At 38.1% G+C, this 27,893-nt stretch overlaps 1 protein-coding gene across 2 annotated transcripts in view; it reads left to right on the top strand.

The window, feature by feature from the left end:
- LOC150087037 (aurora kinase C-like) overlaps positions 1 to 27,893 on the top strand; it is a 237,956-nt gene that overhangs the window by 109,483 nt on the left and 100,580 nt on the right. Inside the window, exon 4 of one of the 2 annotated variants that reach the window (XM_090371770.1) lies at positions 19,391 to 19,499. In XM_090371770.1, coding sequence (XP_090227896.1) covers positions 19,391 to 19,499 — 109 coding nt within the window. Of the gene's footprint in view, positions 1 to 19,387; positions 19,500 to 27,893 lie in introns of both variants that reach the window. The other variant, XM_090371769.1, reaches the window with a different exon arrangement.

The following is a 27,893-nucleotide window of genomic DNA, read 5'->3' as shown; positions in this document are numbered from 1 at the left end:
AACTCAATAGTTACTTTGCATCAATATTTACAGAAGAAAAACCCTTTGTGTCAATGAATTATGGGAGTGAAATTGAAAAAAAAATGTAATTAATGATGTTGAAATTTCACATGTTTATTTAATGAAAAAACTTTCAAGCCTACAAGCCAGTAAGGCTATTGGGGTTGATGGTATATACCCTATAATCTTAAGGGAGGTGGCAAGTAAGTGCATTGAACCATTGAGGCTAATTATGAGAGCATCACTGGACTCGGGAGTGATTCCGTTGGATTGGAAAAGTGCCAATGCATGTCCAATACATAAGGGCGGTTCTAAGATTGAAGTGGGAAATTACCAGTCAGTCAGTCTAACTTCAATAGTAGGGAAAATCATAAAGACAATGAACAAGGGTGGAATTCAGGTTCATTTAGATAGAAATGGAATTCTGAAGAATACTCAGCATGGTTTTGTAAAGGAAAAATCATGTTTAACTAATCTGCTTAGCTATTTTGACAGGGTCACTCAAGAGCTATATTTAGGGAATAATTACAACATTGTTTATTTGTATTTCAGCAAAACATTTGACTAAGTATCGCACTTTATAAGCTGGAACAAGTTGGAATCACAGGGAAAATCCTTAGCTGGATTGCTTGAGGGCAGAAGGCAGTGGCGTGTGATAAATGGGTATTCCTCAGATTTGGTTGATGTAAAAAGAGGGGCTCCCCAAGAATCAGTATTAGAAACACTGTTGTTTTTGATTTTCATAAATGACATCGATGAAGGGATAGAGGGCAAGATGTGTAAATTTGCAGATAGTGTAAAGATTGGTAGAGTAGTTAATGATCAGTGCCAAGCAGAGCTTCTTCAGAGTGACCTTTATAGACTTTGGGAATAGTAAGAAAAATGGCAGCTATGCTTTAATTCAGCAAAGTGTAAGGTATTACACCTGGGGAATAGTAACCCCAAAATAACTTATACACTTGGTGGAGTTGAACTAAAGCCAGTAGTGGAGGAAAGAGACTTGGGTGTTACGATACAGTCAGACATGAACTGATACCGTGTCTCTGATGTCCCTACAGTGTCTACATTTAATGACTTGACCAGCATTTTCAAGTTCATCAAATTTACTTACTCTGCTCCTAACATCGGTGTTCATGCTGCTATACCTGAAGCTGTTCTTACTATTTGTTACCCTAACACAGCCCATGTTTCACGACCCACCGCAGGCCTTGAAATCCCTGACATCTTGCTTTCTGGGTTGTTGTACATTCCAACAGAAGTAGTGAAAGAATCACTTTCACTTCTGCCTGTGGATATTGTTAATCTATTAGTCTGTGTATGCCTCTAATCTAACACTTTTCTGTTCAACGTGACACTGCCTCGATAGCATTGGTAAATATTCTTGTATCCTTTCTGTTTAGCTATATCCCATCCCTGTAGAAGTAGTTGCTCTTTTTAACAAGCACAAACCACACTGAGAAAAATTCTATCCTACAAGCCCTGCACCTTTGCTCCAGAGCCGAATCATTGAGAAGACTCTCAATCATTAGCTCCTATTGTGTATGGGTAGAACTTTCAAATTTATATATAACTCGCGACTTTTTCTTAATATTGCTTTGTACTTGTAGATCTCCTATTCTTATTGTCATTAGTGCCAACATATACTTCAGTATTGCCTTTTGTGCCCTTAAAAGATAACATCTGCTCTACAACACCATCAACTTTTGGCCCTAGCACACGTACCCTGGTCCTTTCCACCTGTTTTTTTTTTTTTTTTGCACAATATATTTCCATTTCCCTGAAAATAGTCACCAACAGCAGCTACTTCCTGTGGGACAGTGCATTCTTTGGTGTTGCTGCTCAATTCCTCCCAGATCCTTTTCATTTCTACCACCCTAAGTGTAGTACCACACATTTGGTACATTTCTCTGGGGTTACTTTTACCGATATGCAGTACTTTGCATTTATCAATTTTAAACTTCAATTGCCACTTCTCACACCATCTGCCCAAATTTACTAGATCCTGTTGCAGTAGCACACTGCCACTACTGTCATTAACAACCCTGCTAACCTTTGGATCATCTGCAATCTTCGACATTAAGCCTGATATATACTTTCATCAGTAGCATTGATAAATATACAAAACAACAGTGGACCCAAACACCGAACCCTGAGGGACTCCACTAATAACAATAGTCCACAAAAAGCAGCATCCATTGATTACTACTCTCTGTCTTCTCCCACTCAGCCACCCTTTTATCTATTGTAGCCACTTACCCTTAATACCATACTGCTCCTATTTGTACAGTAGTCTTTCATGTGCAACAATGTCAAAAGCTTTCCTAAAATCCAAGAATTGATATCATATTTATTTTTTGCATCTAGTTCCTTTGTATCCAATCATAGTATCCAATCAAATTTGTCAGACATGACTTTCCCTTAACAAACTCATGCTGTGTCTGAATTATTACTGTAGTCTTGTGTAGATGATCCTGCACTGCATCTTTAACAAGTGACTCCATTTTTTTCCCCAGAACAGAAGTTAAACTAACTGGTCTGTAATTATTTGTATAACCCTTAGATTCCCTTTGTGAATTGTGGATACATTTGCACATCTCCAGTCTGTGGGGACTTCCCCTGAGTTGAAGTATACTCTCTTAATTATGACCAAGGGTTTGCTTACTTTCTTTGCCACCTCCTTTAATATAACTGGATAGATCCAGTCCACCCCAGTTGCCTTTCTTATGTTTAACTTCAACAATTTCTCCTCCTCTTTTCTCTAATTTCTTACAGAATCATTAAACACCTGTTACAGTTTGATAAACTTCTGGCATTTTCCTCCCTTAATAACTCCTCATTTGTGAATGTAGATGCAAAATACTCATTCAGATTATCAGCTATCATCAACAGTCTAACCATTGATATCAAGTGGACCAATCTGATTCATCCCTTTCCTTCTAGAGTTTATATAAATAAAGAAGTCCTTGCTGTTTTTCTTAGTATCCTTTGCCAAAGATTTCTTGTAATCTACCTTCGCTTGCCTAACCTCCTTTGTAACTTGATTACAGACTAGCTTATATCTGCTATAGGCTTCTGTGTCACATGATAATTTATATGCATCCCATGCATTTTTCTTCCCTGCCACGAGTCTCATTAGTTCATCTGACATCCAATTAGGCATAAACCTTTAACATTATTTTTTAATCGGTATGAAAAGCCTAGTAGCTTCCACGATTAGTTCCTTGAATGCTTCCCACTTAGAATTTTCTCTTGGTGACATCATCAGTTTGTCCCACTGTACAGAATTTAAAAACTGTCTGAGTCACCTTTACGGAAGTAGAAACGGTTCCCTTTATTCCTGATGGTAATTATATCTTTAAGCAAATCCGACATCAGTACACTGATCACTGCCACCTTGTGGTTCCTTTATCTGATTCTTAATGCACGAATAATCACTGCTGATAACCAGATCAAGAATATTACCCTCTCTGGTTGCCTCTCAAATATGCTGATGCATAAAACAGCATCCAATAAATCTACAAAAGTCTTGCTAGTGTGTGAGTGATCAAGTCACAAGTTCTAGTCAATATCTGGGAAGTTAAAATCCTCCATTATACTGTAACATAATCTGTTTTACTTGCCCATTCTATTTCTCTGTACAATTGTTCATTGTACTGATTAGAGTCATTAGGCCTATAACACACTCCTACTCTCATTTTTGCTTTCCCATTGCTTATGTCACACCAAACTGACTCAACATTGCATTGTCCATCTATGTCAACTGGATGAATCTACTTCCTTAGATTTATGTTTTTATTAATTATCCGCATAACTGCTCATCCTTTCCAATCCTGTCTATCCTTTCTGTACACATTGTACTCTTCAAATTCCAATTCTGCACTGCTTATATTTGTGTGACACCATGTCTCTGATATCCCAATAATATCTGCCTTTGTTTTCTTGACCTGCACTTCAAGTTCATCAAATTTATTTACTATACTTCTAGCATTGGTGTACATGCAAGTATACATGTGTTAGACTGTGTTAGTTACCCTAACACAGTCTATATATTTATTTGTTTCATGATGACTCCCACCAGTCCCTGAACCCCACAGCATCTTGCCTTCCAGGTTGCTGCTCATTCTAATAGAAGCAGTGCAAGAATCACCTTCACCTCACCTCTGGCTACTGTTATCCTTTTATTCTCTGAATCCCCCCAAGCTAGCAGTTTTCTGATCACCTAACGCTGCCTCGATAGCATTAGCAAGCACTCTTGCACCCTTTCTGTTTAAGTGTTCCCCATCCCTGTATAAGCAGTTTCTCCTGTTAACAATCACAGACCACACTGAGAAAAATTCTGCCTCGTGAGCGTTGTACAATCCCTCCAGGGCCGAATTAATTGACAAGGCTCTCTTCATATACTGCCTCCTATCATGTCTGGGCAGGATTGCGGACACTTTCAGATTTAACCCTAACTCAACTTTTTTTTTTTTCAGAATAATGGAATACTAGATAGTAAAAAAAACTTCACACATCTTGAATCCTTCAAATCAAATTCAAATAGTAATTCCTGAATATTTGAGGCATACTTGCTGAAATGAATCTTGATAATGTTTACATGTAGGAAAATGAGTCAAATCACAATTTTTCAAGTGCCTTTCCCAAAGTCTTTGTTTTATCTTAAAAGCTTTAATGCAGTCGTACATAAATGTTACAACCTGATTTCAACCCTGAAGTTTTAAGTTCAATTCATTTAAATGCCCCAGTAATATCTACAACGAAAGCCAAAACCTGAAACCAGTTCTTATCATTAAGTTGCTCTGGTGACTCTCCTTTCATTTCTAAAACATTTTGATTTCTTGCACCCAAATTCGCTTCAAAACCTTATGACAGGAAAGCTAGCAAACTTCTGAATAATAAAGTAAACCTTTCTTCTCACTTCCAATTTCCAAAAAACTGCCATTGATTCAAACTTCAGGAATGTATAAAATTCACTGTTTTCTTAACAAAGTTCAGCACATGTTCATTCGCACTACTTTTGAGCACAACACTTCCTGATGTATAATGCAGTGAACATAATGAAACTTGCTATCAGGAGCAGTTTCATTCTACTTGGCCAATAATTTAGTTATAAATCCATTTGTCTTTCCAGTCATTGCTGCTGCACCATCTGTAACCACACACACTAGTTTTGATAATGGAAGGTTGTACATTTCTAAAGTCCATATACTTCCTTAAAAATATTTTCACCTGTTGTAGTGTCATTGAGAGAAAGAATATCAAGCAATTCTTGTCACAGTAGTATTTTCTGTAGTATCAGGCTGTGTTAGGTTCAAGATAAAAAATATGTTAAATAATTTTAGATAAAAAATATATTAAATAATAATTGAAAAATTATTTATGAGAGGAAAATGGGTTGAGGAGAGGAAAGTTATAGTTGAGATTAAATTAGTCATAGAGTCTCATTTTGGTTTATTAGATCTCTCCTTTAATGTTTCATTAGCATTTTTTTTACATTTTGTCAAAGATCTTACACACTGTTCAGCAATTTTTACGCTTCTTAAAACTTAGAACAGTTTATTAAAATTGAAGACAGATAAAATAAATAGTTAAAATAAACAAACATCAATAGCTTTCAGGCATAGGTTGCCTTTCTTCAGTCGAAAAAACGTTAGTATAAAAATTAATAAAGAATGCCCGGTATGGTAGTCATGCGAGGTGAACCACGTGAACAGGTGCTGGCAACAATTAGCAGTTGGAAAATTTGGACAACATACCTAAGCGTTTTATATATACAGTGGGGCCCCAACATCTGGTGGTAATTCGTTCCACAAAACCCATTGTATGTTGAAAATGTTGTAAGTTAAAACCAATAATACATTGATTTCCTGTAATTTGTTCCCCAACAACACATAAAACAGTTATTTCTTACATGGTATACTTCATTTTTACATTAAAAATGAATGTTTTATAAAGATTATTTAATAAATAGTCAAAAACATCTTAAAATAAAAAACAATGAATTGGCATTTACCTTAGAATTTAAGTGCAGAGCTAATGAAATCAATGGTGGCTTAGTGGTGTGGGACTATATGCCTTTTTAGTTTTTGTTGCTACTGGCAAAGAAACTGTCCAAGGTGAACTGTTTTTTACAACTTTTTTGTAGTTTCCTGAAGTAAGAAATGACTGTCTTTCATTTTGCACATCATGAGTTCAGTATTTTGAATGTCGGGGTGTTTTTTTACCACTTCTCTTAAATGCTCCCACCAAGAAATGACAGTCTTCAACTCTTCAGCCGACACTTTTTGCGTGTCTTTTTCTTCCTCTTCCTCTCAACTGTCACTCTCCATAATTTTCTCAAACTCCTGTAACTCCTCTGTTGTTAGTTCACACCCATGAGCATCAGTAAGGTCCTCCACATCCTCTTTGCTAACCTCCAGACCCATTGATTTACCAAAAGTGGCAATATCATTTGTCAAAGCACTATCATCTTCAAATCCATCAACGTTATGGATAATTAAAGGCCAGATGTTTTTAAAGGCTGAATTTAAGCACCTGGTGGAAACATCATTCCAAGAACTTATAATCAGCCTCACACAATCCTGCATATTGAACTTCGACCTCCAAAAATCTTTGAGGGTGACAGCATTTTCACCAGAGATCGCTGCAAAGCAATTTGCGAACATTTTCGTGGTGTAAATTTTCTTGAAGTTTGCAATTACTTGCTGGTCCACTGGTTGAAGAAAAGGAGTGGTGTTGTTTGGCAAAAATGTGACTTGAACAAAGTCAAATTGTGCCTCAAGAGATTGAACAAGGTTCGGATCAAGATATGGTGCATTACCAGCAGGAGCAGTGCCTTTGCAAGAAGCTTATTTTTCTCAAGATAACGCTTCACTTAAGGACAGAAAGCTTCAGGCTCTCATTCATTGAAGACATATCCTGTAACCCAGGCCTTCTTGTTACTGCGCCAAAAACACTCCCAGCATGCCTTAGTCGATCCTTTGTTGTTTAAATACTCTGGAGGTGTTAGAGTGATACACATGCAAAGGCTTCAGCTTAAAATCTCAAGAGGCTTTGGCACTTAATAGGACAGTGAGCCTATCTTTCATAGGCTTATGCCCATGTAAACTAGCTTCATCCTTAGCGATGTACATTTTCCTGGGCATTTGCTTCCAGAAGAGGCAAGTTTCATCAATGTTAAAAACCTGTTGGGGAAGATAACCCTCCTGATCAACAAACTCTTGGAATTCAATTTTAAAGGTCTCAGCTGCTTTTTTATCAGCACTGGATGCCTCCCCATGCCTTTCAACACTTTTGATATTTGCCCTTTTTTGAAGTGCTCGAACCAGCCTCTGCTGACTAAAGTCTTCAAAGCGTACAGCACTGCCACTGGTTGATGGAGCTTGAAGTTTCAGATCATTATAGATCTGAAACAATCATACGAGTGATGTTCCGCTCGGCACACATTGAACAATAATGTTGTTGAACAATAAAAAACACGCTAATTGGTTGAGAACAATCATACAAGTGATGTTCCATGTGGCATGCGTCTGAAAATTTCCACTCATGTATCGTTACACTTATGTCGGAAAGCCATCAGTACCTGCAAATATTATCATTTTCCTTAAAATAAAAGATTGTGTGGAAGGTATATTGATTCCTGACAGTATCGGATGTAATCATAAGTCGAGGCCCCACTGTATATAGATTGCTGTTGGCTTCCTGATTCTGTCTCGTCTCCATCACTATAGTTCTGTTTGTTCTTTAGTGATAATAATAATAGTAATTGTATTCGCCATATAGTGCAAGGAAGCCACAGTCTTGCTCCACTGGGGGAAAAAAACAAACGAACAAACAAGTAGATAAGAAAACACAAATTATCTGCTTCCCTCGTCACACAGGTTAACTATCCAGTTGACCTTTCAATTTATTCGAACTGAAAGCCTCAACTACCTGCAAGGGCAACATGTTCCAGCAATCAATGACTCACTGGCTAAAAGCAAACTTCCTACAATCTAATCTAAACCTCAAAGCCCTGAAATTTGAAGTTATGACCTCTAGTTCTGGAATTCCTGAGAACAGTTGAGAATTACCTTTCTTTATCTCTCTCTGAGCCTTATAAACCTCAATCAGGTCACTTCTGAGATGCCTGGTTGCCAAGCTCTGTAGCCCACATAATTGGAGTCTTTCCTCGTACGGTCATCCTTCGAGTTGCCCATCTTTGGGCTCTTTCAAGGAGCTCAATGTCTGTTTTCAGATGAGGTTTCCATACTTGAAAATGGTATTCCAAATGTGGTCTTATACTTGCCTTATACAGTGGGATCACGACCTTCCTATTTCTACAGGATAGCATTTGATAAACCATCAATAGGAAACCTTGGGCTTTCTGGTTGCCTCTTTATACCATTCAGAAAACTTCATATCTGCTCTACTGCAACTCCCCGATCCCTTTCCTCCTCCACTGTTTTTAATTCAACCCCACCAAGTGTATAATTTATTTCTGGGTTGCTGTTCCCCCAAGTGTAAGACCTTGCATTTAGCAGCATTAAAACAGCTGCCACTTCTGACCATTTTTGAAGTCTGTTCAAGTCATCCTTAAGGAGCATTGCTTGATACTGATCATTTAAGACTCTGCCAATCTTTAGGTCATCTGCGATTTTGACATCATGTCTTCTATCCCTTCGTCAATGTCATTTATGAAAATGAGAAACAACCGTGGTCCTAGAACCGATCCTTGAACTGATCCAAGGACAGCAATCTGAAGAATATCCATTAATCACAACCCTCTGCCTTCTGCCCTATATAGCCACCCAGTAATCCATCTTAGACTCTTACAAGTAATCTCAGCCTGTTCAAGCTTATACAGTAACCTCTCCCGAGGGACATTTTCCAGATATAGTACAATATTCATTATTTGAATAGGTCTGAGTCTCCCCAGGTGGTATTTGAGATTCCAAATGTGATGAAGAAGTCAAGTTGGGTAAAGTTGGGAAGCACAGACCTCGGTCAAGACCAGCAACAAAGATTTTTTAGTATCTCGTTACCTCTTAAAATCAGTTCCCAATCAGTGCATTGCATGGATTTTGCATTCACCATACTGGATATGGCTTCCACTTTGAGAAATCTAGAAAGTTTGCCCTGTTTTATGATTGAGATTTTTTTTTTTTTTTTTTTTTTCCTTTTTATTGGCAAGTTCCTTGAACACAATCCTTGAATATAACAAGAGTTGACTGTGTATACACCTGTTCCCTTAGTTAATGAATCAGTTAATCTGATTCATTTGTATAAATTTTATACTTTCTCAAAAATTTGTATAAATGTTTTATACTTTAGTTTTACTTTCTCATTACTGTATTTGTTTTCACTGAGATGTGTTTAAATCACTGGTAAATGGCACAAGATTCTTCTGATTGGTTGGAAATGTCTGGCCATGAAAGAAGTTTTTTGCATTCTGAAGTCACTTGCTGAGTAGTTTAGTGAATGTTGAGGGTGTGGGATACCCCTCAGACTTTCTTTCCCTAAAATAATTCTTCCACTTGAGCAACACAACAGGAAGAAATATTGTTTCTGCTGGATCTGAAGATTACACATGAAAAGTGGACATTTCTGTTGTAAAGCTGGGTGAAATTTCTCCTTCTGAATGACTAGATGGCTGTTTCCTAACTTTAGTGCCAATAGGAATGCATTATCCCAGAATGATGCCATTAACATCCCTGAAAATTGCAATGAATTCCCTGGAGATTCATATTGCCGCAATCCATTTGACACATGTGAAATGTTTTGGAATGGGAAGTGAGGTGCATGGACATGCAGCCGTCATCCATTCCAACACTGTTTAAAGCCTTGCAGGCAGCATGGCTGCAGATCCCTACTGACATCTTGGAATCAATGCTTAGGCAAATAGTGACTGTTATCCGTGCAAACGGTGGCTCAACACGGTATTAAGTAGTTTGTGGTGTACATTAGAACAGTAGGCCATACTTCACTCCTCTATGCTGCAGAAGTATGGGCATCAGCAACTATCAAAACCAAGAAGCAAGTCTCGTGCACAATTATGGTTCCTTAAATGTTCCAACTTCAAAAGCCTGTCCTCACAACAAGACAGAACTTCAATTGGGATGCAGCACCCTGATATTACTGAAGATCAGTGACTAGTAGGCACAGTTAAAATGTTGATAGACTAAATTTCAGCACTGTCCATATGGGATTAGTGTTACTGCCAAACACTAGTACTCAAGTATAGCATGAAGCATTGGAGACTTCTTCTTATCAGATGGCTTCCTCCCAAACTGACTTGAATAAGTTTTCCACCAATAAAACCTACAGGACACAAGTCTTAGCAGCTCCCTTGTATCTCAGAAGTCAATAAAGGCAAGGTCATGCTCCCCTCCATACCACCTGCCAAACTCTCCAATGTGCTATTTTCAGGAGGAATAGCTCTGTGCTCCACAATGTTAATATCTGGTTACATATCACATGCACATTGTCAAATGACTCCCACCACAGATTAGCTTGCAATATTCTAGCACTGTCAGCATCTTCCTTTCATGCATTTTTTTTAGGGTGCACCCTCTGGAAGTTTGGAGTCCAATGGGGAAACTCAATACAGAATTTCAGTAAAGGGTGCAGGTGGCTTGCCTCTTTGTTGCAGGGGTGGGAACAAGCCGGCAGATTTCCTCATGATTTTCTGCTAGCTGGTTACAAAGCAGCCTGCTATACAGCACAATACTGAACACACAAACCTACATAATACACAAGCCGTTTTGCAGACATACAACAATACAGATGACCGATCAAAATTGTAAACTGATATGGGGAACTGACTAGGCAGAAAAATATATACATACGTGTGCAGAACTCATATAGGCTTAAAAATATTGCAAGATTATCTACCATCTTTCTCTGTCTTCCACCTTTGCCCCAAAAGAACATTGTTGTCCTTGGACAATGGTTTCATAGTCTCGGCTGATATATTTCATTCTCACATTAACATTAGTTGTGGCATAAGAAAGCAAGCTTATGCAGCATCAGCCAAAAAAAAAAACCCTCCCACACACTAGCAAGGCTTTTGTGGATTTATTGGATGATTGTTTTCTACATCAGCATGTTTGGGAGGCAACTAGAAGGAGTAATACTCTTGATTTGATTATCAGTAGTGATTCTTCATGCATTAAGAATCTGCAGGTAAATGAACCACTAGGTGGCAGTGATCACAGTGTGCTGAAGTGGGATTTACTCAAAGAGGTAACTACCATTAGGGATAAAGGGAAGGGTTATTGCTTTCGTAAAGGCGACTATGATGGACTGAGACAGTATTTAAATTCTATACAGTGGGACCAACTGATGATGTTACCAACAGCAAATTCAAAATGGGAAGCATTCAAAGAACTTATCTTGGAAGCTACTAGGCTTTACATACCAACTAAGAAATATTGTTCAAGGTTTAGGCCTAAGTGGATGTCATATGAACTAATGAGACATACGGCAGAGAAGAAAAATGCATGGGATACATACAAATTAACACGTGACACAGAAGCCTATGGTAGATACAAGTTGATCTGTAACCAAGTTACAAAGGAGGTCAGGCAGGCGAAGGCATATTACGAGAAATCTTTGGCAAGGGATGCAAAGAAAAACAGCAAAGAGTTCTTTACTTATGTAAACTCTAGAAGGAAGTGGATGAATCAGATTGGTCCACTTGATATCGATGGGTCAACTGTTGATGATCCTGCTCAGATAGCTAACAAACTGAATGAATATTTTGCATCGACATTCACACATGAGGAGTTATTCAGCGAGGGGAATGCCAGAGGTGTATTCAACTCTGGCAGTAAGCTAGACAATCTTGCAATAACTGAGAGTAAAGTGGAGGAGAAATTGTTGAAGATAAATACAAGAAAGGCACCTGGGGTGGATGGGATCTATCCAGTTATATTAAAGGAGGCAGCAAAGGAAGTAAGCAAACCCTTAGCCATAATTATGAGAGCTTCCTTGGACTCAGGGGAAGTATCCATGGACTGGAGATGTGCAAATGTGACTCCAATTCACAAAGGAGGATCAAAGGGCGACACAAGTAATTATAGACCTGTTAGTTTAACTTCTGTTCCTGGAAAATTAATGGAGGCACTGGTTAAAGAAGCACTGCAGGATCATCTAGACAAGACTTCAGTTATAGCTCAGACACAGCATGGTTTTGTTAAGGGGAAGTCTTGCCTGACCAATTTGATTGGATACTATGATGCAGTCACAAAAGAACTGGATGCAGGGAATAACTTTGATATTATATACTTGGATCTTAGAAAGGCTTTTGATACTGTTGCACATGAAAGACTGCTGCACAAATTGGAGCAGTGTGGCATTGGAGGCAAATTGCTGCTATGGATAAAGGGGTGGTTGAGGGGGAGAAGACAGAGAGTGGTAATCAATGGACACTGCTCATCGTGGACTAATGTTATTAGTGGAGTCCCTCAGGGTTCAGTATTGGGTCCATTATTTTTTTCTGTATTTATAAATGATATTGATGATGGTATATCAAGCTTAATGTCCAAGTTTGCAGATGATACGAAGGTTGGCAGGGTTGTCAAGGACACTAGTGACACTATGCTACTGCAACAGGATCTGGAAAGGTTGAGCAGATGGGCTGAGAGGTGGCAAATGAAGTTTAACATTGACAAATGTAAAGTATTACATATGGGAAACAGCAACCCCAGAGCAACGTATCAATCTGTGGTACTACACTGACAGTGATAGAGAATGAAAGGGACCTGGGGGTGGTTGTGCAGGCAGATATGAAGTTTTCTGAGCAGTGCAGACGGGCTGCAAGAGTAGCTCATGGTGTATTGTCGATGATATATAGGAATTTTTCTAGCAAGGATAAGGAGGTGATTATTCCCTTGTATAAGGCAATGGTCAGACCGCACCTAGAGTACTGTATACAGGTCTGGAGGCCTCATTTCAAGAAGGATGTAGAGATGCTGGAACGAGTACAGAGAAGGGCAACAAGATTAGTGAATGGAACAAAGGGGTGCTCTTACGGCACCCCTTTGTTCCGGAGACTAGGCACCGGCGAGGTGATCTGATAGAGGTGTATAAAGCCTTGAATGGTTTGAGCATGCTCAATGCTGATGGGATTCTTCCTCTTGCTCAGAACAATCACCTGAGAGGGCATAAATTCAGATTGAGGAAAGACTGATGTAGGATAGACGTGAGGAAATTTGCCTTTAGCCAGCGGGTGGTTGGTTGGTGGAATAGACTTCCATCCCTTGTCGTGGAAGTTGATAGCCTAAATAAGTTCAAGGCTCAGCTGGACAGGTATTTTGAACGAACAGAGGAGTGAAGTGGAAGTGGTTATTTTTTATTTATTTATTTATTTATTTATTTTTTTTTTTTTTGGCTGATTTTGCTTTCTTGCATAAATGCCTCTACTAATGCTAATGCTAAGTTCATTCATCCATTTACTACAAATGCCTGTCTAGCTCAGACTTAAATTTATTTAAGGTATCAAGTTCCACATCAAGAGATGAAACTGTTCCAGCAAGAAACTACCCACTGGCTTAAGACAAATGTCAGAACATCTATTCTACAACTGTCTTTCCTCAGTTTGAATCTATGCCCCTTTAGGTGCTTAATCTGAGCAAGAGGAAGAATCCCATCACTTGCTCAACTGGTTCAAGGCTTTATACACCTCAATCAGATCACCTCGCAGGTGCCTAGTCTCCAGGCACTGCAATTTGCAGAATTTAAGCGTTTCTTGGTAAGAGCACCCTGTTGTTCCCCTCACCAATCTTGTTGCCTTTGTTTATACTCGTTCTAGTAACTCTACATCCTTCCTACAGTGAGGCCTCCAGACCTGTACGCAGTACTCAAGGTGTGGTCTGACCACTGCCTTGTACAACAGGATAATCTCCTCCTCGTCATTGACAAAACATCATGACCTGCTCTGGAAGCTCGTATGCACTGATCAGTGAACTTCATATCTAACTGCACACTTATCCCCAGGTATTTTTCATTCTCCACTTCTCCGAGTGTAGTACTACACAGATGGTACATTTCTCTTGGGTTACTTCTACCCATATGGAGTACTTTGCATTTGTCAAAGTAGCAACTTAAGTTGCTACTTCTCAGCCCATTTGTCCAACTTATCTAGTCGTTAACAACCCTACCAAACCTATGTATCATCTGCACACTTAGACATTAAGCCTGATATACCTTCATCAATATCATTGATGAATACACAAAACAACAATGGACCTAGCACTGAACATTGGGGAACTCCACTAATAACTTTAGTCCACGAAGAGCAGTGTCCATTGATTGCTGCTGTCTGTCGTCTCCCACTCAGCCATCCCTGTATCCATTGTAGGAACTTTCCCTTAATGCCATACCGTTCCAATCTGTACAGCAGTCTTCCATGTTGAACAGTATCAAAAGCTTTCCTGAAATCCAAGTATATGATATCAAAATTATTTTTTGCATCCCATTCCTTTGAGACCACATCATAGTATCCAATCAAGTTAATCAGACAAGACCTCTCTTTAACAAACCCATGCTGTGTATTATCTATTACTGCAATCTTGTCTAGATGATCCTGCAATGCTTCTTTAACCAGTGACTCCATTATTTTCTCCGGAACACAAATTAAACTAACAGGCCTATAGTTACTTGTATCACTATTTGAACCCCCTTTGTGAATTGGGGATACATTTGCACACCTCCATTCCATGAGTCCCTGAGTCCAAGGAAGCTCTCATAATTATGGCTAAGAGTTTGCTTACTTCCCTTGCTGTCTCCTTTAATATAACTCGATTGATCCCATTCACCCCAGGTGCCTTCTTATTTTTAACTTGAACAATTTCTCCTCCACTTTGCCCTCAGTTATTACAAAATTACTTAGCTCCCTGTTTGAGTTTGATAAACTTCTGTCATTACCCTCCTTGAATAACTACTCATACATGAATGTAGATGCAAAATACCCATTCAGTTTATCAGTTACCTGAGCAGGATCATCAATAGTCGAACCATCTATGTTATGTGGACCAATCTGATTCATCCCTTTCCTTCTACAGTTTACATAAGTAAAGAACTTTGCTATTTTTCTTTGCATCCTTTGCCAAAGATTTCTTGTAATCTGCCATTGCCTGCCTAACCTCCTTTGTGACTTGAATAAAGACTAGCTTATACCTGCCATTGGCTTCTGTGTCGCATGATAATTTATATGCATTCCATTCATTTTTCGTCTCTTCCACGAGCCTCAATAATTCATTTGATATCCATTTATGCCTAAACCTTGAAGAGTATTTCGTAGTTGGTATGAAAAGCCTAGTAGCCTCCAAGATTAAGTCCATGAAGACTTTGCATTTAGAATTCACTGTTGGTAACATCGTCATTTGATTCACTGTATAGAATTTAAAAACGTTTATGAAAGCAAACGCCCTTCCCTTTACCCGTAGTGGTAATTACATCTTTAAGTAAATCCCACATTAGAATACTGTGATCACTGTCACCCATGGTTCCTTTATCTGCAAATTCTTAATGCATGAGTAATCACTGCTGATAATCAGATCAAGAGTATTACTCCCTCTGGTTGCCTCTCAAACATGTTGCTGTAAACAACAGTCATCCAATAAATCCACAAAAGTCTTGCTAGTGTGCGAGTGGCCAATCCACAAGTTCTAATCAATATCTGAGAAGTTAAAATCCTCCATTATTATAAGACATTCTGATTTACTGGCCAACTCTATTTCTCTGCACAATTGTTTGCTGTACTAATCAGAGTCATTAGGCCTATAACACACTCCTACTCTCATTTTCCCTTTCCCAGGGCTTATGTCAAACCAAACTGACTCAACAATGCACTGTCCACCCATATCAACTGGATATATTTCCTTAGATTTTGTGTTTCTTAACTAACAGCATAACACCTCCTCCCTTCCTACCGTTTCTATCCTTTCCGCACACATTGTACTCCCCAAATTCCAATTCTGCACTGCTTATATCTGCCTTTGATGTCTTGATCAGCACTTCAAATTTATTTACTATACTTCTAGCATGTGTACATGCAAGTATACATGCACCTGTTCTTACTCTTAGTTACCCTAACACAGCTCATGTATTTACTTGTTCCATGATGACCCCAGCAGCTCTTAAAATCCCCAGCAACCTGCTCTCTAAGCTGCTGCTCATTACAGTAGAAGCAGTGCAAGAATCACTTTCCCCCTCTGCCTGTGGCTACTGTTAATCTTTTAGTCTCTGAATCCCCCCCCAAAGCTAGCAGTTTTCCGACCTGCCTAACACTGCCTTGTTAGCATCAGCAAATATTCTCGCACCCTTTCTATTTAAGTGTATCCCATCCCTGTCGAAGCAGTCTCTCCTGTTAGCAAGCACGGACCATGCTGAAAAAAATTCTACCCCACAAGCCTTGCACAGTCTCTCCAGGGCCGAATTGATTCACAAGGCTATCATCATATACTCCCTCCTGTCGTGTCTGGGCAGAATTGCAGACACTTTCAAATTTAACCCTAATGCGACTTTTTTCAACATTGACCTGTAGTTGTTAAGTAAATCTGCAGATCTCTTACTCTTAAGGACATTAGTGCCAACATGATCACCTTTTAGCCCTTAAAAGATGATATCTGCTCTACAACGTCATCAACTTTTGCTCCTGGCAGACATACCCTGGTCCCTTTCCACCTATCCTTTTTGCATAATATATTCCCCGACAATAGAGTCATCGACAATAAATAGCTCCTGTGGGACCAGCGCATTCTGCCTTGGAGATTGCTGCTGTGTTGCCTGATGCACAAGTGAGCTCTGGCGTTGAGTTAGGCAACTGAGAGCTTGATGGGCCCCCCTCATTAATTTCTACGAGGGCATCTACCCTATACCTCAAACTCTCATAGACACCCATCAGAATGCTGAGTTGGTGCCTAATTTCTTTAGTCTTTGCACCTAGCATGGACAACGACATCCTCCATGGCTAGATCATGTCCTGTTCTAGACAGGTCTGCAAACATTTCACAGTTCGCACATTTTTTGAGACCGCACTGTATTGGAGAATCACCCCCTTCATTTCTCACCTGAGCCACCACACTCCCACTAATCTGTGCACGTTGCTTCGCAGCTGTAGTCTGGGTCATGATTTTTGTTTAAATACAATTTAATTAAGAATGAAATTTAATAAGATTAATAAATTTTTATTGATTAATTGTGATACTATACTAAGCTAACAGATTCCTAATACAGTGCTATATTACGCTATCTAGTTTTATGTTATACCTTATGCTGTCAGGTTCATTATAGCCAAAGTAGCTTATACGCCATGAAACCCCCACAACAACAACTTATGCTGTCGGTTCGTGCTATACGTTACACAAGATCTCATCCTACGCAGAACTTATACATCCAGCTTTTTATATTTCTTATGTTCATCATACTTTCAGGACATGCATACTTATGACCTTTTCCAGTGAATATTAGTCAAACTTTCCCTGCACAGGTGCAAATTAAAAATCAACCAAGGATATTATTTCTGTAAAGAAAACATTGCTATTTTCACTGTCACACATGCTCCCATTTGAAGTTCTTCCAGCAACTTTTTGCTGGAGGTACCCCAAATTCTTAATCTTTTTGGGCTTAGTGAATCACTGTTTCCATATGTATTAATTTATTTTAATATATATATGTGAAATTTAATTAGGAGTCCTTATAACTTGAATGCATCTTGTTAAAATTATTATCAAAACATATATCTTGTTAATTTCTATATGCTGAATATATTTGAATTGTGTAATTATTTAATACAGGCATACCTCGGTTAACGTTACCTCTGATAACGAAACTTCGATATAACGAAGTCCGCAATTTCAAGCCCCATTGAACATAAAAAAAATATTCCAGTTTAATCACCTGAAATCTAAACAAACTGAAGAAATTACGGAAACCTTTGGGGCTTCTCGTAGTTGGTTCGAGAAATTTAAAAAACGGGCCAGGATTCATAGTGTAAAATTAACAGGAGAAGCTGCAAATAAGTTTCCAGAAAAACTAAAGGAAATAATTGAACGTGAAAAATTTCCACCAAATTTGGTGTTCAATGTTGAAGAAAGCGGTTTGTTCTGGAAACGGCTACCAACAAAAAGCTTCATTTCTATTGAAGAAAAATCAGCTGCTGAGTTCAAAGCAGCCAAAGGCCGTTTAACATTACTCTTTGGATCAAATGCCTCTGGCGATTATAAATTAAAATTGTTATTAGTTTACCATTCAGAAAATCCGAGGGCGTTAAAAGGTAACATAAAAAAATCTGTAATATGGAAAGCAAATAGAAAAGCGTGGGTTACCAAGGAGTTATTTACTGATTGGTTTGTTAACCACTTTTGTCCTGAAGTAAAACGGTATTGTCAAAAAAAAACAACTTTGAAGAAAAAGCTTTTTGTTGTTAGACAATGCTCCGGGACATCCTACTGATCTTAACACGTTGGACACATGCATTCCTGTCAAAGTTGTGTTTCTTCCAGCAAACACAACTTCCCTGATTCAACCATTGGATCAGGGAGTAATAGCATCATTTAAAGCTTATAATCAGCTTATTATAGCTTATTAAGCAATTTAACTGAACTAGAGGATAAAGAGGAAATGACAGTTAAAACTTTTTGGAAAAACTACACCATTAAAAACGCAATTGAAAACATTGATAGTTCTTGGAAAGAAGTCACTAAGAAATGCTTAAATGGAGTTTGGTGCAAAATATGGCCAGAAGTTGTATTAGAAGAAGAAAATAACATCCAAGAAATTAGAAATTAAGTTATCCAGATGGCTCAATCAATAGGTTTCGAAAATGTCGATGAAGAGGATGTTAGAAATTTATTGAATGCAGAAGATGATGGTTTTTCAGTGGAAGATTTAGAAAACCTCGTTAGCAATGAAGACAAAGATAATGAAGACAAAGTTAAAGAAGTTCCTGCCGAAAAAGTGTTAACAACCAAAGATTTAAAAAGGTGCTTAAATGACATTGAAAACGTTTTAATTTTTTTTAGTGAAAATGATCCTGATTTAGGAAGAAGTTTTATTGTTAAGCGATCAGTGTTAAATGCAATAACTCCGTATAGGCAATTGTTAAATGAAAGTTAAAAGCATAAGCAATCAACTTTAGACTCATATTTTAAAATGTGATTTCACTTTGTATGTAAGTTGACTGTTTATTTAATAAGACTTTTCTTTGTTCGAAAAAAAAGCTTTTCATTTTCTTTACATAGGAACGTATCCCTATTCTGGCCATAGTATTTTTACCTCTGAAAACGAAGTTTCGCTTAACGAAGTAATTTCGTGGAACGCATCCTATTCGTTATTCGAGGTATGCCTGTACATATGTTTTTAAAGCAGTTATGGATTCACAATTTATTGTTGGTTCATTTAGCAGAAAGTGGACACTGAATGATTTTGAGATTGGAAGACCATTAGGAAAAGGCAAATTTGGAAATGTTTATCTAGCCAGAGAGAAAAGGACAAAGTATATAATTGCTCTTAAGGTAATAGTCGATTTTATATCTTTTTGACTACTGATTACATTATAAAATTGTTGTATATGCCAATTTTATTTGTTTTATTCTTGATTTTTTAATTCTCAGCTTGAAGATTGGAGTATTGAATTAACTATAAAAAATTTTAATTGTATATTTGTATATTTAGAAACACTTATAAACATATTGTATCAATCATTTTAATAATAATAACAATAATAATCAATCTTTATTAATGATAACAGAGGATAATAATACGTTGTCTGCAGGTCTCCTATGGAGCTCTCAGTAAAGTAGCACAAGCAACCACCTTTTCTGAAAATGTGTTTGGAGGAAGTTCAAGTCTGTAAACATCAGAAATTAATCATTCAGAAATAAAATTAATTGCTTTAAGCATTTAAATTTCCCCTCTTTTCCCTTGCCCATACTGTCTAAAATAATGTATTAGTGAAAATACCAAATTCAAACTACTTTAAACAATCTGTCTAAAAGTTTTCACAAGCAAAAATATAGGCAGAATAGTTGAAGTTCGCTTAATGAATTTCATTTCTCAAAAGTTTATTTTTTATGGGAATATCGTGCATATTTTCCTATGCGACTAATTACAGATAACACCACTCTGTATGGTTTTCAATCTTTGTAAACTAATAGCTTTTTTAAACTCAGTTTTTTATGTTAATTTCTGAAATGTTATTTGTTTTTTCTGACACATACTGTTTTTTTTCCTCAAATCACTTAGGTTAATGTCATGAATTTTATTATTGAATGTATTAAGTTAGGAGTAAATGCTGGGGATTATTATTATTATTATTACAGCCATATGGTGCAATGAAGTCTGCGGCTTACGCTGCACCTGCCAAAAAAAAATTCTCAAGTTACCAGAGAGAGAGAGAGAGAGAGAGAGAGAGAGAGAGAAGTATTACCATTAGCATTAGTACATGCTAATGGTAATACTTTGATGATGATGCAAGAAAGCTTATGCAGCATCAGCCAAAAAAAAAAAAAAAAACTTCCACTTCACCCCTCCGTTTGTTCGAAATACCTGTCCAGCTGAGCCTTAAATTTCACAACAAGGGAGGGAAGTCTGTTCCACCAACCAACTGCCCACTGGCTAAAGGCAAATTTCCGCACATCTATCCTACATCTATCTTTCCTCAATTTGAATTTATGCCCTCTCAGGTGATTATTCTGAGCAAGAGAAAGAATCCCATCAGCATTGAGCATGCTCAAACCATTCAAGGCTTTATACACCTCTATCAGATCACCTCGCCAGAGCCTAGTCTCCAGACACTGTAATTTGCAAAACTTAAACCTTTCTTTGTATGAGCAACCCTTTGTTCCATTCACTAATCTTGTTGCCCTTCTCTGTACTTGTTCCAGCAGCTCTACATCCTTCTTGAAATGAGGCCTCCAGACATGTATACAGTACTCAAGGTGTGGCCTGACCATTGCCTTATACAAGGGAATAATCACCTCCTTATCTCTGCTAGAAAAATTCCTATAAATCATTGACAAGACACCATGAGCTACTCTTGCAGCCCATCTGCACTGCTCAGAGAACTTCATATCTGCCTACACAATTACCCCCAGGTCCTTTTCATTCTCTACCACTGTCAGTGTAGTACCACAGATTGATACGTTGCTCTGGGGTTGCTGTTTCCCATATGTAATACTTTACATTTGTCAATGTTAAACTTCATTTGCCACCTCTCAGCCCATCTGCTCAACCTTTCCAGATCCTGTTGCAGTAGCATAGTGTCACTAGTGTCCTTGACAACCCTGCCAACCTTTGTATCGTCTGCAAACTTGGATATTAAGCTTGATATACCATCTTCAGTATTATTTATAAATTCGGAAAACAATAATGGACCCAACACTGAACCCTGAGGGACTCCACTAATAACATTAATCCATGATGAGCAGTGTCCATTGATTACCACTCTCTGTCTTCTGCCCCTCAACCACCCCTTTATCCATAGCAGCAATTTTCCTCCAATGCTACACTGCTCCAATTTGTGCAGCAGTCTTCCATGTGTAACTGTATCAAAAGCCTTTCTAAGATCCAAGTATATAATATCAAAGTTATTCCCTGCATCCAGTTCTTTTGTGACTGCATCATATTATGCAATCAAATTGGTCAGGCAAGACTTCCGTTTAACAAAACCATGCTGTGTCCGAGCTATAACTGAAGTCTTGTATAGATGATCCTGCAGTGCTTCTTTAACCAGTGCCTCCATTAATTTTCCTGGAACAAAAGTTAAACTCACAGGTCTATAATTACTTGTGTCAGCCTTTGATCCTGCTTTGTGAATTGGGGTCACATTTGCACATCTCCAGTCTATGGGTACTTCCTTTGCTGCCTCCTTTAATATAACTGGGTAGATCCCATCCACCCCAGGTGCCTTTCTTGTGTTTATCTTCAACAATTTCTCCTCCACTTTACTCTCAGTTATTACAAGTTTATCTAGCTTACTGCCAGAGTTTAATACACCTCTGGCATTCCCCTCGCTGAATAACTTCTCATGTGTGAATATTGATGCAAAAAATTCATTTAGTTTGTTAGCTACCTGAGCAGGATCATCAACAGTTGAACCATCGATATCAAGTGGACCAATCTGATTTATTCCCTTCCTTCTAGAGTTTACATAAGTAAAGAACTCTTTTCTCTTTTTCTTTGCATCCCTTGCCAAAGATTTCTCGTAATCTGTCTTCGCCTGCCTAATCTCCTTTGTAACTTGGTTACAGATCAACTTATATCTATCATAGGCTTCTGTGTCAGGTGTTAATTTATATGTATACCATGCATTTTTCTTCTCTGCTATATGTCTCATTATGGGCGCCTCCGTAGCCAGGTGGGAAGGAGCAGCAGTGCATAGCACACGTTTCTTGATTAGACCGGGGTTCGAGCCCGTCACCACCAAATACGGAGCATGCGGAAAGGTCAAGGAATGACCATTGCATATTCTCGGAGCAACATGGCCTTAGTTGCTAATGCTCCTAAAAAAAAAAAAAAAACCAAATAACAAACAAACAATATGTCTCATTAGATCATCTGACATCCACTTAGGCCTAAACCTTGAACAATATTTCTTAGTTGGTATGTAAAGCCTAGTAGCTTCCAAGATAAGTTCTTTGAATGCTTCCTATTTTGAATTTGCTGTTGGTAACATCATCAGTTGGTCCCACTGTATAGAATTTAAATACTGTCTCAAACCATCGTAGTCGCCTTTACGAAAGCAATAACCCTTCCCTTTACCCCTGATGGTAGTTACCTCTTTGAGTAAATCCCACTTCAGCACACTGTGATCACTGCCATCTAGTGGTTCCTTTATCTGCAGATTCTTAATGCATGAAGAATCTCGACTGATAATCAAATCAAGAGTATTACTCCCTCTAGTTGCCTCCCGAACATGCTGATGTAGAAAAACAATCATCCAGTAAATCCACAAAAGCCTTGCTAGTGTGTGAGTGACCAACCCACAAATTGCAGTCAATATCTGGGAAATTAAAATCGCCCATTATTAGATTCTCTGATTTACTGGCCCACTCTATTTCCCTGTACAGTTTCTTATTATACTCATCAGAGTCATTAGGCCTATAGCACACTCCTACTCTCAATTTTGATCTCCCAATGTTTATGTCACACCAAACTGACTCGACACTGCACTGTCCAGCGAAGTCGACTGGCTTCACTTCCTTGGATTTTATGTGTTTCTTAACTAATAGCATAACCCCTCCTCTCTTCCTATCCTGTATATCCTTTCTGTAGACGATGTACTCTCCAAATTCCAGTTCTGCATTCCTTATATCTGTGTGACACCATGTCTCTGATATCCCAACAATATCCGCCTTTGATGCTTTGAGCAATACCTCAAATTCATCAAATTTATTTACCAAACTCCTAGCATTGGTGTACACGCAAGTATACATGCACCTGTTCCTATTCTTAGCTACCCTAACACAACCCATGTGTTTACTTGTACTGCAATGACTCCCAGCAGTCTCTGAAATATCCTGCATTTTGTTTTCCAAGTTTCTGCTCATTCCAGTAGAAGCATTGCAAGAATCACTTTCACTTCTGCCAGTGGCTAAGTAGAAAGGAATCACCAAGAAAGAGAAGAATGATGATATTCAGCTCAGAACCATAGGTTTTCCAAGCCCATACTCACCAGATGTGCACCCCTGGTTTTGTAAACTAAATCTTGAAACTGTAAGATATAAATCTTACAAGTTAAAAAAAAAAAATTATTTTTTTGACTAGAAATATGGAACAGTAGACTTGGGTAAATCGGCTGTTTGTCAAGAATTTCCAGCGGGTTGTTGTTTGTAATAGAGTGTAATTAGAGCACAGTAATGAAAACTTGTCCATTGAAACAGGTGTGGTTGAAAGTTAACAAGATAGTTAAGGACTGATCAAGGATAGGTGGCTGCATTGTCAGAAGATGAGCCTTCCGCAGCAGTGGTAATTGCTGGTAGTATGGGGAGTCAGGGAAAGGAGAAAAGGGACCAACCCTATATTGTATCATAAAATGTAAAGGTGGAAACTTTTGCTTGATAGTTGAACTGTGAAAATCAAGGAAGCAGTAAGATGGTGAGAATGGGAAATTTTGTTTACAGTGAATGTGGTGTGTGAAAATGACTGCTAAGGAGGGCTGCCGAGAAAAACATCCGAGCTGGTGTAGTATAGCGAAAAACAACTATATTTCCATACACCCTGAGAAAGAGATTTGACCAAACAGGGTATGGCCTAAACAAAGAAAAAAAAGTCAGGATTGAGAGAGAGAGAAAAGAGAGAAATTTTGTAGGAACGAAGATTGGGGGAAATGAGAGAAGGGAGAGAGAGAAGTGAAAAGGAATTCTGGGAGAGTAGCGAGTGGAGAAAACTTTCTGGGAGATTTCAGAGGTTTTGGGAGAAAAGTGTGGGGTGTTGAAAGAAAAGTTTGAGAAGTTTGAAAGATGGTTATGTAGGAGTGCAAAAGAAATTTTGGAGGAGTAGGGCAGACCATGACGAAAATGTAGATATGGGAAAAGAATATACAGTCCTGGTTATAACGAGCACGGAAATAATGAGCTGTAGCGAACAAAAAGCCATAATGATTTTAATTTACGTGTATTCCCATACAATCGTTCACTGTTATAACAAGCACACTACCCGGATATACTGTACAAATTTTGGTAACTATGCAAACATTCTCAATTGCTTGGGTAGTCGAAAAAACTCAATTCTTGGATTAGACAAAAATGAAAAGGGCGACTTAGCTTTTATGACTACCTGCATTGGATTAGTGGTCCGTTTATGCCTTTTTCCTTTCGGGGATGGGAGCTATACAATAGTGCATTGGTGTTCCGCTTGTTGCATTACCCCATTTACAGATTGTCTTGTATTCACTGAACCATAAATTAATTTTGGGACTTCTAAGAACTTTATATGCATTTTGGGACTTATAAGATCATTGTATGCAGATAACTTTACTGTCATTTTAAAGTAAAATCAGTTAGAAACAAACCTTTCCTTCAGAAATGTCTACTAACAGAAGAAAGTCTCTCTAAATTCATGAAAAAGTCAAAAATTACTCATGAGTTATATTAGAACGTGGCCCAAAAAATGTTGAAGTGTGTAAAAAGTTTTATTTTTCCTCTTCAACAGCATTGCCATTGTGGAAGAATAAACATGTTTACATATCAGCACTGGGGAAAAAAAAAAAAAAAATGTGTGAGGTTATAAATGTCGATGAAGCATTGCTTCAAAGGTTCACTATAAAACCGGTTTGCAAGCCCTAGTAGAGACCTTTAGATTGATTGAAATTGATTACTTTTATTACAATTAGACATGACGCGAGAGAGAGAGAGAGAGAGAGAGAGAGAGAGAGAGAGAGAGAGAGAGGAGAGAGAGAGGAGAGAGAGAGAGAGAGAGAGAGAGAGAGAGAGAGAGAGAGAGAGAGAGAGAGACCTCCCTCCCACATCATCCATCCATCCCCTCCAATAATTTGGCTAGTTCTGCCTTGAATTTATTCATACTACCCATTTCCACAACAACAGAAGGAACGTTGTTTCCATAGTCACCCAACTGCTGGCTAAAGGCAAACTTCTGCATATCTATCCTGCAACCATCCTTCCTTAATTTGAATTTATTCACTCTTGTGGGTAGTCTGAGCAGGAGGAAGAATTACATCAGCATTGAGCTTGCTCAATCCATTCAAAGCCTTAAACACCTCAACCAGATCATCTCACAGGTGCCTAGTCTGCAGATGCAATTTGTAGAACTGAAGCCTTTCTTGGTAACGCCACCCTTTTGTTGTTCTCTGCACCCTTTCCAGCAGATCTACATGCTCCCTAAAGCCAGGCCTCCAGACCTGTATCCAGTACTTGACGTGCAGCTACCAATTGCTTTTTACAATGGGGTAATCACCTCCTTATCTCTGCTAGCAATCAGTTAACTAAATCTTCTCGTGTTCCCACCATAGTAAGAGCTCCATCAGTTATTCATACCTGATATATTGTTGAGGTTCAGATCCAATTGAGTTAATATGTTCTTCACACCTTCATAAAATTTACTGGATTTGGTTATGTTCTTCAGTGTGGCCCATTTCTTCTGTTGTGTTTAATTCTTTTTTGACACCAGGTACCAAACAAACTATTTGGGCTGTATCAGTGGTTTCTGTACTTTTGTCAATTACCAATGAATAAAATGTGAAATTAGAAGCTTTCTGCTGTAGAGTATGCTCAACATTGGATGACAACTCATCAATACATCTAACCATAGTTTCCCATGGTAAACTGATTTTGAAAAATTGAGGTGTTTTTTTTTTTTTTTGTTTTGACACAATCTCAGCACACAATCAAAGCATTCTTTGATAAATTTGCCATTAGAAAAGGACTTTTAATTTTTGGCAATGATTTCTGCCACTGCATGGTTGGCTTCGACAACAGATTCTGCTTGGTAGTTCATTATTTTGAAGAATGATTGCTAATCCAAAAGTTTACTTTTCAATACAGACAGTTTGTCTTTAAAAAAATTGTCCCCGAATATTGTCAAATGTAAATGCATATTTAGCATAATATCTTTTAACGTTGTACACTCTCATAACAGAAACTGACTCATTACAGCCACTCCCCGGCTTATGTAAACTTGACTTGCGGAAATTCTACTTTACGTAAGTTTTTGCCGGCTGGTGCAAACTTAAAAAAATCATGGAAACGTATTTTGCCTCATGTAGGAATAAATGGAGGTATCGTGAAAATATCGTTATGTGAATACTGTAACACATGGGTTTTTTTTTTTTTTTTTTCGGTAATTCATTCCAAGACCTTGGAAGTTGAAATTTTCTTTCTAAAAGGTCATTTTTATAATGTAAATTGCAATACACTTTCATTGTTATCATATGTTCCTTTATAAGAATCAATTTTGAATGCCTTTTGTGATATTTTTCTAAAACACATTTCTGGAGGTCACTACCACAAAACAATTTGCACTTTCCGGTTTATTGGGCTTTTCTGTTAGCGCAATCTATTAAAAACGGGTAGTAAAATCGATCTTATTGCATTTGTGATGATGATTATTATTATTAGCATATGGTGCAAGGAAGCCTAAGGCTAAAAAAAAAAAAAAAAAAAATTCTGAATTACCCTGAGAGAGAGAGAGTGAGTCAGAAGTAGAAGGGAATAATCACCAAGAAAGAGAAGAATGATGATATGCAGCTCAGGATCCTGAGTGTGCCAAGCCCATATTCACCAGATGTGAGTCCCTAATACTGATAACTGGAATTCTCACAATGGTGAAGGGAAAGAGACCAACGGAAAGTGCAAGTGCTGGCAGTGATAGGAAACAAAACAAAACTGATTTAGAAATGAAGATGATTAAGAAGTACGAAACAGGACAAAGTTTGTCATCTACTGCATGGAATTAGGTCTCGCTGCTTCAACAGTGAACACTATTTTAATGGACAGTGCATGTATAAAAGAACATGTTAAAGGATCAACAAATTTAAGATCAACAATGATCACAAAACGGCATTCAGGTGCTATATTGAAGATGGAAAAGCTATTAATAATATGGATGGAAAATCAGTTTTAGAAGCAAGTAACCCTGAGTCCAATGGCCGTTCAAGCACAAGCAAGAAGTATTTATGAAGATATTAAGGATAAGTATGGCGAACCCCGAGCCAAGTTCGTGGCAAGCAGTGAATGGTTTAGTAGGTTAAAGCATTGTGCTGGTTTCCAAAACATTAAAGTATGCAGTGAAGTTGCCAGTGCTGATTCTGCAGCTGCAGAGAAATTTTGTGATGTGTTGGAAAAAACCCCTTCTAAATCTGCACAGCCTTCAACTTCCGCAGCTTATCGGCTGGAGAGTTAATTCTGGCAATGATGCTCAAAAGGTAAAACTTGCTGATGTTATGCCTGTCT

This window comes from Mastigoproctus giganteus, chromosome 4 (genome assembly GCF_048544385.1).
Source record: "Mastigoproctus giganteus isolate SK-2022 chromosome 4, ASM4854438v1, whole genome shotgun sequence".
NCBI lineage: Eukaryota > Metazoa > Arthropoda > Arachnida > Uropygi > Thelyphonidae > Mastigoproctus > Mastigoproctus giganteus.
Note: the sequence above shows the minus strand (reverse complement) of the source record. Positions and strands in the feature narration are given on the sequence as shown.